This window comes from Alexandromys fortis, unplaced genomic scaffold (assembly GCF_014885135.2).
Source record: "Alexandromys fortis isolate MF-2015 unplaced genomic scaffold, M_Fortis_MF-2015_v1.1 scaffold_296, whole genome shotgun sequence".
NCBI classification, from domain to species: Eukaryota; Metazoa; Chordata; class Mammalia; order Rodentia; family Cricetidae; genus Alexandromys; species Alexandromys fortis.
Window position 1 is genome coordinate 276,750 of NW_026068172.1, and position 16,305 is coordinate 293,054.

The following is a 16,305-nucleotide window of genomic DNA, read 5'->3' on the forward strand; positions in this document are numbered from 1 at the left end:
TCTCTCTCTCTCTCTCTCTCTCTCTCTCTCTCTCTCTCTCTCTCTCTCTCTCTCGCCCTTCTCTGTCTCTCTCCTCTTCTTCTCTTCTCCTTCTTCCTCCACATTCTCTCTCCTCTAAGTAATAAATATTCAATTCTATTTCACACAATGTGTCTGCCCATGTGTCTCCCACCCACGTGCCTGCTCAGCCGCTCGCCACTGGGAAACTACACCTTCCAGGGACTCACTGGGAGCCCGGCACCAGCCCAGTGCCGCATAGCTGGACCCCTCCTGGACTGGTGGCTCTCCTGGTCAGGGATCCGCAGCTCAGGACCAGTCTGCCTGGGACGAGCCACCGCTCGGGAACCGCCAGGGGTCTTGCAGCATTTTTAAAATTGATGCCGTGCAACTTGGATATCCTGAACTGGGTTATTTTTCCACTCCCACCACCGACTTCCCGCCTTCAATCTGTGAGTCTCCCCTGTTCTGCTACGGTTGCTCCCCTTTACTGGAATCATGTTTGGACTGACCCCTGGGTCAATCTGCCCACACATTAGCACTGCACACTCCCCGTACAGTGCATTCGACTGGGGACCCAGGGCCCCCCAGTTTTTTATCTCTTTTTTTCATTTCTTCTCTTTCCTTTTTTTCTTCTCTCGTCGTAACCGCCACTCAGAGTGGCCCCGGCCTCTCTGGTTCTGGGTCACCGGACCAGATCTAGCTAGACCATAATACCCCACTCGCGGTCCTCGTCTGCGAGTCCTGGGTGTTTGCATCGATTTGCATCCTGCCTATTTCCAGAAGACGTTCCCTTATAGGCCTTGGGTGCCACTGTTTCATGGGTTTTCATGATTTTGGCTCTGGATAGCAACCCTGGCCTTTTAAAAATTCCAGCCATGGCATGGTGCGGGTTTTTTTTTTTTTCAGTTCCAGCCTTTTGCTCCCCTCTGTGGCTTATGTTGTGGCATTGCGGCTCAGCAACAGGGCAGATCATGCCTTTAGGTCCCTTTCATTAAGCTTAAAATCCTTACAGCTCAAAAATTGTGACTTTTTTCATACAACACGTGGATGCCGCCATTTTGACTGGGGTCAGGTGACTTTATTGCCATCTTGACTGAGGGTCAGGTCAGGTGACCAAATTCCACCATCTTTACTGAGGTGTTACCTGCCAGGTTCCCCAGTGCTAACTTTATTACATGGGTGACCTTACCGCCATCTTGGCTGAGAGCCACGTCACATGACCAAGCTCTCCCATCTTTACTTAAGTATACCCTGCCTTGTTCCCCGGCTTTCACTAAAATCCTCTTGTTAACTCTGTTACATGTGTTTTGCGCAGTGGCATGCCTTTGATAGGGCCCATCAAAAGCATCCACGTTGCCCAATTCCTGTTCACTCTTTCTGTGTGCAATAATTGTTCATTACATCTCATTTCAGACTACAAAAATCATAAGTCTCATGTTTTAAACTGGTATGTACTTTTAAGTCTCTTACAAAAATGCCTTATATTTAATCCAACCCTCATTTAAAATATATTAAAGTTTTCTACTATTGTCAGTTCTGCCGTTAACCTTCTATTGCAAGCAGTTTCTTCTTCTTTCTGCCTTTTTACGAGTATAAATCTTACCTGTTAAGAGCCAGTACAGTCAAGCTCAGACCCAACCTTCCAGGCAGATTCTATACTGCAGCTATATGTAATAAACAGCCCTCAACTGCTCAGAGATCTGGGGGATGTGATATTTAAATATTAAAAAACTTTTCATAACAAAAAGAGACAGGTTGGCTCCCAGCAGCAGCACTCTGCTTCCTCCAAAGAAGACAGAAGACAAATGGACACACAGAACAACGTCCTTCTGCGGTTCACTTCGACTGCTGAGTGCTGACCATTGGGCAAAACTGCCTATCATCTAAACTAAAGACCTCTAGACGTGGACAGAATCGCTGGAATTGAGAGCCTAGCTGCTCAGGTCAAGGTAGTCTTGTCTTCCTACAGATTTCTCAGCCCACAGGGTCTTCTGGAGTCTGGCAGGCCTGGTGCTAACCAGCAAAGGTCAAGTGCAACCTTCAGCGACCATGGAGGACCCAAAAAGAATAGTTCTGGGTGCCAACCAGGTAAGTTCTCTGTCATTTTTTAATCAGTAACTCAAATAAAATCTTATCCTTCTCAAAGATCTCTGATACAGTCTGATAGCTGAGAGGTTTCACCAGGTTACCTCACCAAACAAATTTCAAATCAATTTTCTCTCTTATGTTGCCTTCCATACTCTTAAAAATACTTTTCATTGTACAAAAATATGCCACAGTTTAAATGTGTCTAAAACTTCTGTTTTCACAAACCCAAGGAATTCTTGTGTGTCCCAGGGAACCGAATTAAAGGATCCACCTTAAACAGGTCAGATACCCCCTCAATTCCCTGGTCCTAAAAAAATTTTTTTTCCTTAATTTAACTTTGTTCTTTGTTTTGCCAATACCTTAAACAGGATAAGAGACACCAGACATTTCCATGCCACAGACACTGATCGGGAGCAAAGAGACCAGCTATGCCAGGATGTGGCCAGCACCCAGCCTTCTCAGGTTCCCATCCCCCAAAGATGACACCCACAAATAAGCCGGAAGCAGTTTTGAGAATCCGCTGCCCCAATTCCATCAAACTGTGGTGTCTAATCTCCTGCTTTTTATTATAAAAAAGTGCTGGGAATGTTATGGTTTTCATCTCTTTAAGATGAAATGTCCATTCCTGGCAACCCCTGCCCCCCCCCCCCGCCATCTTAGATTCTCATGGTCCTCTCTTGGCATGCTCTCTCTCTCTCTCCCTTGGGCCCTTCTCTGTCTCTCTCCTCTTCTTCTCTTTCTTCCTCTCTCCTCTAAGTAATAAATATCCAATTCTATTCTGTATGATGTGCCTGTCTATGTGCCTTCTACCCACCACCTGCTCAGCCGCTCGCCGCTCGCCGCTGGGAAACTACACCTTCCAGGGACTCTCTGGGAGCCGGGCACCAGCCCAGTTCCACATGGCTGGGCCCCGCCCAGACTGGCAGCTCTCCCAGTCAGGGATCCGCTGCTCAGGACCAACCCGCCCAGGACGAGCCACTGCTTGGGAACCGCCAGGGATCTTGCAGCATTTTTAAAACTGTGGGCCTGGAGGATCCCAGAGAGCCCCCATATGTTATGTCTAGTCCATGGGGACCCCAAAAGACCACCCAGGAGGCCAACTCACCAAAATGCAAAAGCAAGGTTTATTGGGCGCCCGTTACAAGCCGGCAGGGACCTCATCAACAGAGCAGCAGAGGAGGACCCCGGCCTTCTAGATGGCACTATTTAAAGGCAAAAACCATAAAGGTTACATTAGTAGGGTGTGGGGTGTCCTGGTGAGTATGTGTTGGCAGATGATCCAGTCTATAACAGTTGGAACGTTAGGAATTTCCTTTGGATGGTCTGTTCCTGGGTGGCACCTGGGTAGTCTGTTTGTGGTCTTTCTCGAAACCAGGTATTGTCTCAGGGTAAACCACTGAGACTCAGGCCTCTATTGAGCTTGCCATGGCTGGGGCCTACGTTATGACTCAGGTTTCCGAAAGATCAGTAAGTGCTCTTAAGTCCTGAGTCACCTCTCCAGTGCCTTAAAATAAAATAAAAATTAACATTAATTTTGTGTGTGTGCATGTGTGTGTGTATGTGTGTGTGCGTATATTAGAGGAAAACTTGCAGGAGTCAGTCATCTCCTTCCATCTTGTGGTCCCCAGGATTGAACCCAGGTCGTCAGGTTTGCTGGCAAGCCCTTCCACTCACTGAACCCTCTCACCAGCCCCTGAGCGTGATGAGAAAGGGGGCTGGAGAGATGGCTCAGTGAGCAGAGCAAATGCGGTGCAAGCCTGATGGCAGGAGTTTGGGTCCCAGAGCCCAGGAGAGCCAGAAACAGCAGGAGCACACCTGCAGCCTTGCCTCCTACAGATGGGGGAGGGGCAGGTGAGCGGGAGCTTGAAGGCCAGGTAGTCTGCTGTGCACAAGAGACACTGCCTCATCCAAAGCCGAAGGCAGACTGGAGCGATGGCTCAGCAGTTAAGATCTCCTACTACCCTTGCAGAGGACCAGGGTTCATTTCCCAACACCCACAAGGCAGCTCCGATCTGTCTGTACACACATCCAATGTATACACTTGGACAGATGCATAAAATAAATAAATCTAAAGGAATAAGATAAAATAAAACACGCAGGGCAGAATGTTAGAATGGACACTAAGGTTGTCCTTTGACATAGGGGAGCTGGAAAGGTGACACCCACTTGATCTCGTCTGGTGTAATTCCAGCTCCAGGGAATCTGCTGGCCTCTGTGTGCACTGCATCCACATGCACATACATAGTACACACATACATATCATTAAAAATAAATACATAGAAATTAAAAGAGGAAGCAGGGTGGTGGTGGCGCACTCAGAGGCAGGCGGATCTGTGAGCTCGAGGCAGCCTGGTCTACAGAGTTCCAGGACAGCCAGGGCCACAGAACACCCTGTCTTGGAAAACAAATAAAAAGAGGAACCTAGCCCAAAGTGCAGCTCAGCCGAGGACCTCACCCAGGGATAGTTCTGCACCCAGGGATTCTGCAGAGCTACATTCTCCCCTACATTTTTTATTTAGATGTAGCAACTAGAGACAAAGATGCACCTGGTGTTACCATTTGACCATGGAGAGTCCCCCACAGACGCCTAGAACTCCTGTTAGTAGTGTACTGTTATAATCTGCTGGCCTGGTCTGCCACCTGGGTTTCTGTCCCTTTAAGGGACAAGCCCTGCCCACTCCCACCCCCGCCCCCTTCCACTGAGGCAGGTGTACCCTTTCTTACCCTCTATTTCTCTCTGCCCTTTTTCTGGAAAGGCAGCTTCTGCCTCTCTCTTCTCCCCGCTTTCTACCCTTCATTTCCCCCTCCATAACCCACTAAATACCCAAACTCTCTGCATGTTGTATCTGTCTGTCTGTCTCTCACCTGCTGCGGTCTCCCACCCACCAACGGAATCGGCTGAGCTCTCAGGTGACCCGCTGCTGCCTCCCCCCCATGGCACTGGTCCCCTACCACCTATTTGTAAATGGTAACATTAGTTCCTGACTTTGCCAGGCTCTCTCCACTTCCCTTCTGCCTGTGGGTGGGCCTGCTGAGAACATGTGGGGACCCTGGACACTCGCAGGCTATCTCTTGCATCTGAGGACTGCTAGGGATCCTGTAATCTTCTAACTCTTCTTCTATATGGCCTCTTTTCCAGCTGAAAATTGCTGGAGTTCTACACCCAACATCAAATGATAGGTTCTGGCCATGCCTCCATGAGTGTGCAATCGCTCAACAGTGGTTCTCCAACATGGAAACGGCCCAGTACTGGTCAGCCGCTTGCCAATTGGGCTTAAAGCCCCTTCCTTGGGCCTCCAACTCCATGTGACCACGTAGGGGTTTGGTTTGTACCCACCCATTCTCACGGCCCCAGGACTTTGAGTGACGACTCAAAGCTCAGCTTCCGGGACACTGGAGTTCGGTCTCTGGATCTTCGCACCTTACTCATGGAGACTGCACCACCTGCCCTCGGATATCAAGCTACCTAGCTCCCTATCATCGGCTTACATTCTGCCCTTGATTGTTAGCTGAAAATGCAGCCTACTTTTTCTGTTTTACTATCTGCTTTTCGTTCCCGGCACGGTAATCACACCAATGCTAAACTGTCCGGTTGCTGCCCACCGGAACCCCTCCGTCTAGTGGGCTCAGCTACGGTTCCCGGTTCTCAACTTCGCAGTGTAAGTAACTGTTATTCTGTCGCTGCCCCCTGCCCCATGCTGTCTCTCACCGCAGCAGCAGAATCTGTCTCTCTTCCGTTCACAGAGCTCTGTTTCTACCACTGCTGCCCTGCAGGTGAAAATCCTAAACCCTGGATTCTACCAGCCCACTTCCCAACTATCCGTCAGTCAGTCCACTGGGACAATTGGTGAGACTGTTCCCTTTATGGCTAGTGCCTCTGGCGTGACTGCCCTTTCTTGTGCCCCTTTATCTTGTGGATGAATGGATAATGGCCCAAGCTGGTTGTTTATTTTTCTGCCTCACCCGTGGGAAACAGGCTGACATTTCTAACTTCTACCAGCGGATGGCTAAATTTAAAGAATTTATACCACTCTCCCTTCCCCCCCCCCCCCGCTTCTCCCCTTCCTGTCCCCCTCCATAACCCACTAAATAAACTCTATACCCAGACACCCAGACTCTCTCTCTCTTTATGATGTATCCATCTGCCTCTCACTCTCTGGGGTCTCCCATCTGCCAGGGGATGGGCCGTGACCTCCGGTGACCCGCCACTGCCCCTCATGGGACTGTTCCCCCACCACCATATGTTTATAACTGATAGCAGGCAGTGCTGTTGGAAGGTTCTGGAAGTGGGACATGGGAGATGGGTCCTTAGGAGTGTGACGACACCCAGGCCCCTTCTAGAAGTTCTTATCACATGTCCTTGTCAAGTGATGCTGAGCACCCACGTATGGAGCCCTCATTTCCGGGATGTCGGGCAAGGCATTTGGTCTCCACTGTAGGAGAGTAACGGAGAGACTGGCTCAGCATCAGAGCTGTGAGGCCCTACAGTGTGGAGCCTCTGGAAGCGGAATGCCCCAAGGGTTTGGTGGCACTTGCTGCAAAAGTTTCTCAACAGGCTCATGCCCAAGTCAGGGCTGGAACCAGAAACGGACAGTCTCTTAGCCCAGGGCCACCATCCTAGAAACCAGGAGCCTAAGGCAGGAGGATTGTCAGGAACTCAAAGCCAACCTGGGCTATGAAGTGAGTTCCAGGCCAGCCTGAGACACCAAGGAAGACCCTGTCTCAGACAGGCAAACAGACAGATGAACAGCTCAACAGGTAACAGCTCTCCCTACAAGCCTGGCCGCCTGAGCTCCATCCCCCAGGACTGTTTAAAGGCTGAAGGAGACAGCTGGCTCTGCAGTGTTGTTCTCTGACCTCTACACACGGGCTGTGGCATGTACACACGTGCAGACACACATGCACACACGCACAAGCACACACACACTCGCACACACTTAGGCAAACAGTCTCTGATGAGTGGATTTTTGTTCAGTCCTCACTGAACAGGGAGGCAGCCAGTTAGCCTTAGATAACACCAGTCTATGGCCTGGAGGGATGGCTCAGTGGATGAAGCACTTGCAGCTGTGCTTGAGGACCAGGGTTCGAATCCCCAGAGCCTATGTAAATTCGGCAGAGCTGAGGTCTCTAGAGCAAGCTGGCTAATAGCTGTATTGGTAAGCTCTGGGTCCACCTGGGGCTCCATTTAAAGGGCCCACAGACACACATGCAGCCAAAACACTCATTCACATAAAACTAAAATTAATGAAGTTTTTTAAAAAAAGAGAAGCCAGCTTAGGCATGAAAAATCCAGACTTTTTGGAACACCCTTAAGTGGGTCCTGTTTCTTCTACATGCCTCCGTTTCCCAAGATGTAAAGTGGTTGGTTGTTGGAGGCTGTTAAGTCACAATTGGCCCAGCTATAACAGACACATATTTTATTTCTTTGTTTTCTCTTAAACATTAAATCACATTTTTACCACTCTAACAAAAAGGAAACAGAAGCCCAGAGTGGGGCAAAGCCTCCTCATCCCCTAACAGACAAGCAGAAGTGCAGAAAACACAGTTGCTTCCCTGTTCCAGACATGATAGGAACATGCCTCTCAGTAGTAACTTCCCCTGCCTGTGCCATGGCAGACATCACTAATCCATCACAGCATCGCTGATTCATCTGTGGCTGTACCCATAGCCATTTTATGTTCTTTATTTAGTAAGAAGGCCCCCAAATTCATGTGTTTTTATATGAGCATATGTAGTTACCTACACAATCTTCAGAGCAGAGTGAGACAGAGACCGACAGAGAGACTAAGACAGATAGAGACAGAGATTATATCCATGTTCACCCTGGATATCAGAAACCCACCCTGGCCCCCTGGCCCTGAAACCTGAGCTAGTGAAACAAACACACCCTGGATTTGAAACCCAAGCCAGTGAAAGAAACAACTTAATCCCGAACCCAGGACCTAAGAAACACACCCTGACTCTGAACCCAGAACCAAAGAAATTCACTTTGGCCCTGGAACTAGAGCCAGTTAAGGAAATATACCCTTGCCCTAAAACCAGAGCCAAAAAGCTAAAAAAAAAAGGGGGGGCAGTGAAAGAAATACAACTTGACCCTGAAACCAGAGTCAATTCTTCCTCTGACCAACTAAACATGAAACCAACCAATCCTTGAGCAAAAAAACCAACCAATCCCTGAGCTCAAAATCTAGCACACTGACCCTAAACCCAAAGCCTGAAAGAACACACCCTGGATCTGAAACATGAGCTAGTGAAAGAAACACTTTAGCCCTGAAATCAGAGTCAAAGAAACACACTTTGGCTATAGAACCAGAGCCAGTAAGAGAAATATGCCTTAGCCTTGAAAATAGAACCAAAAGGTAAAAAAGGACCAGTGAAAGAAATACAGTTTGGCCCTGAAACCAGAGCCAACTCTGCCCTTGACCAACGAAACCAACCAATCCCTGAGCAGGAAAACAGATCACTCTCTGAGCAGAAAATCTTTTCCCTGGGAAAACTCTACCCCTAAGAAGCCCTATACAAAAGTCCCTCTGCCTGTTCAGCTATATGCAGAGGAACCACCCTGGCAGACTACTCCTTCCCAAATAAATTTCTTTCTTAAAAGAGTTTTGGGTGAAGATCTTCTTTCTCAGGCATGGAGCAGAAGAATCTTTGCTGAGACATTTCCTTGGGGGGGGGGGGAGATGAGCCAAAAAAAACCAAAAACCAACCAACCAAACAAAAACAAAAACAGAAGAAACAGTTAAATCTGCTGGGAAACTCCCTTGGGAGTTGAGCAGAAAAAGGTAATTTTCACTGAAGCCAGAGGACATTGCTACATTTCTAAAGAGGCTTCCCCTTTAGCAGAATAAAACAGAAGAAACATCTTGGGCCAGAGATGAAGAGAGCAGAAAAAGAAATGGCTAGATCTGCTAGGACATTTCCTTAGGGGAAGAGATCAGAGCTCAGCTAGAAAGACTCCTGGAGGAGAAGAGTAGGGATGTCATCCTACAGGGAGACATCCCTCACCACACCGCAGTCCTAGTGCTGGTCAATGACATTAGCGTAGAAACGAGTTCTTCTGGGGGTGCCTCTCGGAATAGGCAGAGGCCCACTAGCCCCCTCCTCACTGACAGGAATGTTACTCTGACAGTAAGGGCCGCAGCGGCAGTCCTCGTCCCTGCCACCCTAGGGATGCTCCAGCTAACAAACGGGCTGTCTGTTGAAGCTGCCGTGCGGGCTCCTATCCACCCATTCCGCCTGGATCCTCCTAACAAGCACAGCCGCTGTCACCAGCGTCATTTCCTCTCTGTGCCTCTCATTCTCTATTGTGGAGAGAAGCTGCCTGGGGACGGGGATGATGGGAACTGGAGCCTGGAGCCCTGCTGGACTGCAACTGCCTGTGGGTCTCACAAAGGCTGAGAAGGAGGAGGCTTGCGGGGAAGTGGAGGGTGAGGCTCTCCACGTGTGCCGACTCAGGCCAGAGTTACAGGGTGCGTTGTAAGTGACTATGAGCAGCCCGAGGGAGGAGCGAGCATGGGTGGGGGTATCCTGGTGAGGGAAATGTGGGGGTGAGGGCAGTGGTGATGGGGGACACAGGGGCTTCAGAGAGCGCTGTGTTACCTGCTCTTCCTGAGGCCCTGGGTTTAGTTCCCAGCACCCACATCAGGCGAGTCACAGCTCCAGGGGCTCCAATGGCCTCCTCTGGCCTCTGTGGGAATCCCCAGACATATGTAACACACACACACGCATGCGTGCACACATACAAACACACATGCACACATGCACACACACAGATCAATTTTTATAAAAGAAAAGCGTCTGCCCGCCTCTGCCTCCCAAGTGCTGGGTTGAAGGTGTGTGCCACCACCATCACGCAGCCTAAGAAAAGAAATCTTAAAAATAGATAGATAGGTAGATAGATAGATAGATAGATAGATAGATAGATAGATAGAAGGTAGCAGGGTGGATACTGGATGGAAGAATGGTGGGGGGGTTGGGGGATGAGTGGATTGAGTGTGCACAGGTGTGTAGACAGTGGGTACGTGAAGCATGATGACAAGCCTGAGCCCTCTTCCCCCCTGGCAGGGTAGTCAGCTCACACGACACTTGCAGACTGCCTGGCATGGACCTCCAGCTTGTGGAACTCTAGCCAGCAGCTCTCTGGGACAGAACCTCAGAAGCATCTGCCGGCTCCGGGCTCATTAGCAGTATTTACAGCAGTCATCCACAGTCCCCAGGGATGGAGAAGGCCGGCACGAGATAGCAAGTGAAGGCCCCCATGGTACCTTGGGGCCTCCTGTTTGGCAAAGTGGAGCCCCAGAGAGCAGCCCCAAATATCTGGCATCTGCTCCCCTGGGTATACAGTGAGCTGGTGTGTTTTTTTGTGATGTTGGGGACACTCACCTTTGTGACATCCAGTGAGAGTGGCTCGAAATCTTCCCCCAGGTGGCTGTAGAAATCCTGCCAAGGGCACCAGCATTGGGTGTGGGCAGGCACGGAACCAGCTCTGTGCTTGTTGGCACAGCTGCCCGATCATTGCTGGATACGACGTAGCAAAGAAAAGGAGCCTGGCCAGGAGCTCAGTGTATAGGACACTATTCTCTGTAATAAAAAAGGGGTATATCACCGCCTGGCTGAACCTTGCCACACCCATGAACCCCAAGGCCTGCAGAAGAGAAGCCCCAGGACCTCAAACCCCTTCTGCCTCACTTTCTGTGTCCCTCCATCCCCCTGCCTTCTGAGCACAGAATAGCAGCCAGCTTCCAGGTTCCGCTGACCATGTTCCCTCTGTCTGGTGCGCTTCGTACTTCCTGAGCCCTTCCTCAAGCCAGTCATTCTCCAGAGGCACTTCTCCATCAATGAGTTAATTAACTAACTTGTTTCATTATTGCCCAGATCAGTCTTGACTTCTGGGCTCAAGAGAGTCTCTCACTGCAGCTCTCCAAATAGCTGAGACCCAGGTGCATGGGTGAGTGGGTAGAGTGAGGAAGGATGCCTGACTGATGGGAGGGCGTGGGTAGATGGATGGAAAGGTGGATGGAGGGTGGGAAGATGGACGGATGTGAGGGTGGGAGGCTGACAGATGGATGGGCAGATTGATGGATGGATGGGCGGATTGACGGGTGGATGGGCAGATTGACGGGTGGATGGGTGGATTGACGGGTGGATGGGTGGATTGACGGGTGGATGGGCAGATTGACAGGTGAATGGGCAGACTGACGGGTAGATGGGCGAATTGGTAAAGTGTTGAGGGAAGACAGACAGATGAAAGAGCAACGAGAAGAGTAGGAGGTTCAGTAGATGGGTGAACTGTGTCCAGTTTTCAAATGCTACGCCACCTCTGCCAAATCCATTCCTGACTCCTGTCCAGTTCTACCGCCTAGACTGCTGTTTGACCTTGTGTCTTGAACCCATTTGGCTGTCCTCAGCCCCCTGCCCCACACTTTAGCTTGCCAGGGACAAGCATGTCATCTGCCTGGCTGCAGATGTAAACACAGCACAGACACCCCGTGAGCACTTCTGTTCACTCGGCTGGCTAGCCCCTGACTGGATAAGGACGGATGTTAGAGACTAGCAGGGATAATGTGACCTGAGTTCCAAGTCCTGGACCCAGGAGAGCCAGCCCCTCAGGCTGTTCTCTGACTTCCCACACACGAGGGCACATGCAAACACAACATTTTTGAAAAGGAGGGGGCTGGAGATAATTCTCAGTGGTTTTGAACATGCACCCACAATCAGGTGGCTCACCTGTAACTCAAACTACAGGGATCCAACTACTCTACCTAGCATGGACACCCGTACACACATACAAAAATAAAAATGGAGGCTCAGGCGACCCCAAAAACTCTACCAAAGAACTCCTACAGCTGATAAACACCTTTAGTAATGTGGCAGGATACAAGATCAACTCCAAAAAATCAGTTGCCTTCCTATACACTAAGGATAAAGAAACAGAGAGGGAAATCAGAGAAGCATCACCTTTCACGATAGCCACAAAGAGCATAAAATATCTTGGGGTAACCCTGACCAAGGAAGTGAAAGATCTATTTGACAAGAACTTTATGTCTTTGAAGAAAGAAATAGAAAAGGACACCAGAAAATGGAAGGATCTCCCTTGCTCTGGATTGGGAGGATCAACATAGTAAAAATGGCAATTCTACCAAAAGCAATCTATAGATTCAATGCAATCCCCATCAAAATCCCATCAAAATTCTTCACAGATCTGGAGAAGACAATAATCAACTTTATATGGAAAAACAAAAAACCCAGGATAGCCAAAACAATCTTATACAATAAAGGAATGTCGGGAGGCATTACGATCCCTGACTTCAAACTCTATTACAGAGCTACAGTATTAAAAACAGCTTGGTATTGGCATAAAAACAGAGAAGTTGACCAATGGAATCGAATAGAAGACCCTGACTTTAACCCACAAACCTATGAGCACCTGATTTTCGATAAAGGAGCTAAAAGTATACAATGGAAAAAAGAGAGCATCTTCAACAAATTGTGCTGGCAAAACTGGATTTCAATCTGTACAAAAATGAAAATAGATCCATATCTATCACCATGCACAAAACTCAAGTCCAAGTGGATTAAAGACCTCAATATCAGTCCGAACACACTGAACCTGATAGAAGAGAAAGTGGGAAGTACTCTACAACACGTGGGCACAGGAGACCACTTCCTACATATAACCCCAGCAGCACAGACAGTAAGGGCCTCATTGAATAAATGGGACCTCCTGAGACTGAGAAGCTTCTGTAAAGCAAAGGACACTGTTGCTAAGACAGAAAGGCAACCCACTGACTGGGAGAAGATCTTCACCAACCCCACAACTGACAAAGGTCTGATCTCCAAAATATATAAAGAACTCAAGAAACTAGACCGTAAAAGGCTAATCAACCCAATTATAAAATGAGGCACTGAGCTGAACAGAGATCTCTCAACAGAAGAAGTTCAAATGGCCAAAAGACACCTAAGGTCATGCTCAACTTCCTTAGCGATCAGGGAAATGCAAATCAAGACAACTTTAAGATACCATCTTACACCTGTCAGAATGGCTAAAATCAAAAACACCAATGATAGCCTTTGCTGGAGAGGTTGTGGAGAAAGGGGTACTCTCATCCATTGCTGGTGGGAATGCAAACTTGTGCAACCACTTTGGAAAGCAGTGTGGAGGTTTCTCAGGAAATTCGGGATCAACCTACCCCTGGACCCAGCAATACCACTCTTGGGAATATACCCAAGAGAGGCCTTATCATCAACAAAAGTATATGCTCTACTATGTTCATAGCAGCATTGTTTGTAATAGCCAGAACCTGGAAACAACCTAGATGCCCTTCAATAGAAGAATGGATGAAGAAAGTATGGAATATATACATATTAGAGTACTACTCAGTGGTAAAAAACAAGGACTTCTTGAAGTTTGCAGGCAAATGGATGGAAATAGAAAACACTATCCTGAGTGAGGTAAGCCAGACCCAAAAAGAGGAACATGGGATGTACTCACTCATATTTAGTTTCTAGCCATAAATAAAGGACATTGAGCCTATAATTCGGGTTCTTAGAGAAGCTAAATAAGAAGGAGAACCCAAAGAAAAACATATAGGCATCCTCCTGAATATTAACCTTCATCAGGCGATGAAAGGAGACAGAGACAAGAGACCCACATTGGAGCACCGGACTGAAATCTCAAGGTCCAAATCAGGAGCAGAAGGAGAGAGAGCATGAGCAAGGAACTCAGGACCGCGAGGGGTGCACCCACACACTGAGACAATGGGGATGTTCTATCGGGAACTCACCAAGGCCAGCTGGCCTGGGTCTGAAAAAGCCCGGGATAAAAAACGGTCTCGCTGAACATAGCGGACAAGGAGGACTACTGAGACCTCAAGAACAATGGCAATGGGTTTTTGATCCTACTGCACGTATTGGCTTTGTGGGAGCCTAGGCAGTTTGGATGCTCACCTTACTAGATCTGGATGGAGGTGGGTGGTCCTTGGACTTCCCACAGGGCAGGGAAACCTGATTGCTCTTTGGGCTGACGAGGAAGGGGGACTTGACTGGGGAAGGGGGAGGGGAAGGGGAGGCGGCGGTGGGAAAGAGACAGAAATCATAAATAAACAAACAAACAAACAAACAAACAAACAAATGGAGGCTCAGAAACTACTTCATGAAAACCACACTGGTGCCTGGGGTAGCGGTTACAGAATCCTGTACAGGGCATCTCTGAGCAGCGATGGAAATGCTCTGGGAACACACGATGCCGTGGCGCCCTCTGGTGGTGATATTTCTCACCACCTCCCACCTTCTGCTGGGGGAACCAGGGGTTGTAAAGGAAGGTGCTTTTGCAAAGCTCTTGCTGGTTATGTGCGTGTGTACATGCCTCTCTCTCTCTCTCTCTCTCTCTCTCTCTCTCTCTCTCTCTCTCTCTCTCTCTCTCTCTCTCTCTCTCTCTCTCTCTGTGTGTGTGTGTGTGTTGGGGTGGTTCAGCAGGTAGAGCGCTCCCTCAGCGTGCACAAAGCCCTGGGCCTGGGACTCATAAGACTCTACCTCAAACAATTTTCAGGAAGCATGTAGATCCTTCAGGTTCTTAAATCCAGGAAGCAGCCCCAAGAGGAGGAACCAGGACTTAGGGAGGGCAATGGGGAACGAGGGTGGCATAGGGACCAGCCATAGCAAGGAAGGAGGGCGATGATGGTTCCACAGCTATGGAGAGAGCCTGATGGCACATTGTCTAAGCAGGTGGCAGTGCTGACTGGCGGAGTTTAAGTTTGACTCCAGCACCCTGCAAAAGCCCTGCCGGCTGGTTTGCACCATAACTGGGGAGACAGAGACAAGTGGATCCCTGGAACTCCATGGCCATCGAAGACACCCCACACATTCATCAGACACCCCACACCCACCAGACACCCCACACACCCATCAGACACACCCCACACACCCATCAGACACATCCCATACACCCACCAGACACCCCACACACCCATCAGACACACCCCACACGCCCATCAGACACATCCACACCCATCAGACACACCCCACACATCAGACATACATTTCAGATACATCAGATACACATATCACATCAAACACATCAGATACATATACCACACACACATCATACACACAACAGTCAAGGATACCCCCTGGACACACCCATAGGACACACCCAGAGGTGTGGCTTGCCAAACTCTAAAATCAAATACTTTCAAAAACTGAATCTTTTTAAATCCCAGCATGACAGAGGCAGAGGGAGCAGATCTCTGAGTCTGAGGCCAGCCTGGTGAGTTCCAGGACAGCCAGGGCTACACAGAAAGACCTTGACTTGAAAAATCAAAAACAAAAACCACCCACCTTTTCTTTGAATTGTTTGACAGTTTAACTCTTTAAATTTCATTTCACTTACTCTGTTTGTGTGTGTTTGCACGTACACAGATGGTGCACTGTGGGGGTCAGAGGACCTGTGGGAATCCCCTTACTCCTCCAAGCACGTGGTTCGCAGGACTGAACTCGGGTTGGCAGCATTGGCAGCACGTGTCTTTATCTGCCGGGCCACGGAGGTGGCTCTCCACTCTGCTGAGCCACGGAGGTGGCTCTCCACTCTACTTTTTAGGTAAGATCTCTCACTGAACCTGAGCTCACATAACCAGTCAGGCCGGAGTCTGCCTGACTGAACCCTAACTCTTGTGCTTGCTGCTCCGCTGAGCTTTGAAGTGGGGCTAGGGCTCTGAACTCAGGTCCTCAGGATTATGTGGCAACACTGTTCTAGCTCTGCCATGTCCCAGGACCTACATCTTCCTCTTCCTCTTCTTCTCCTTCTCTTTCTCTTCTTATTTTTTTTTTTCCCTTTTGGCACAGGGTCACAGCTGAGGCTGACCTTGAACTCCCGATTTTCTTCCTCTACTTCCTGAGGTTGGGATGACAGGCCTGCACCTCCAACTCCATTTTTACTCTTCTGATCTATTTTTGCTTTGGGTCACCAACTCCCTGGGTTATCTCAAATTGCAAGAACACAGTGCCCTGCGGCGTTTAGCTGCCCTGGTGCCAACAGGATCCCGCAGAACGGATCTGAGACAATGATCAACCAGACTGTGCACCAGGGCAGCTCCGCTTTCCTTTGTTCCTCCCCTGTGAGCCCCAAGACTACAGTGAACAGCTCACATGGACAGTGTTAGCACAGAGGCACACCTTGGTCCTGTCCCTTGGGAACCTGTGCTTTTAAACTTTACCCTT

The 16,305-nt window shown here is 49.1% G+C and overlaps 1 protein-coding gene across 3 annotated transcripts in view; it reads right to left on the reverse strand.

The window, feature by feature from the left end:
- Nwd1 (NACHT and WD repeat domain containing 1) overlaps nt 1-16,305 on the reverse strand; it is an 89,070-nt gene that overhangs the window by 35,867 nt on the left and 36,898 nt on the right. For 2 of the 3 annotated variants that reach the window (XM_050128402.1, XM_050128400.1), the window contains exon 10: nt 10,474-10,671. The exons of the other annotated variant lie outside the window; for it this stretch is intronic. In XM_050128402.1, coding sequence (XP_049984359.1) covers nt 10,474-10,671 — 198 coding nt within the window. The remainder of the gene's footprint in view (nt 1-10,473; nt 10,672-16,305) is intronic. 3 annotated transcript variants of the gene reach the window in all.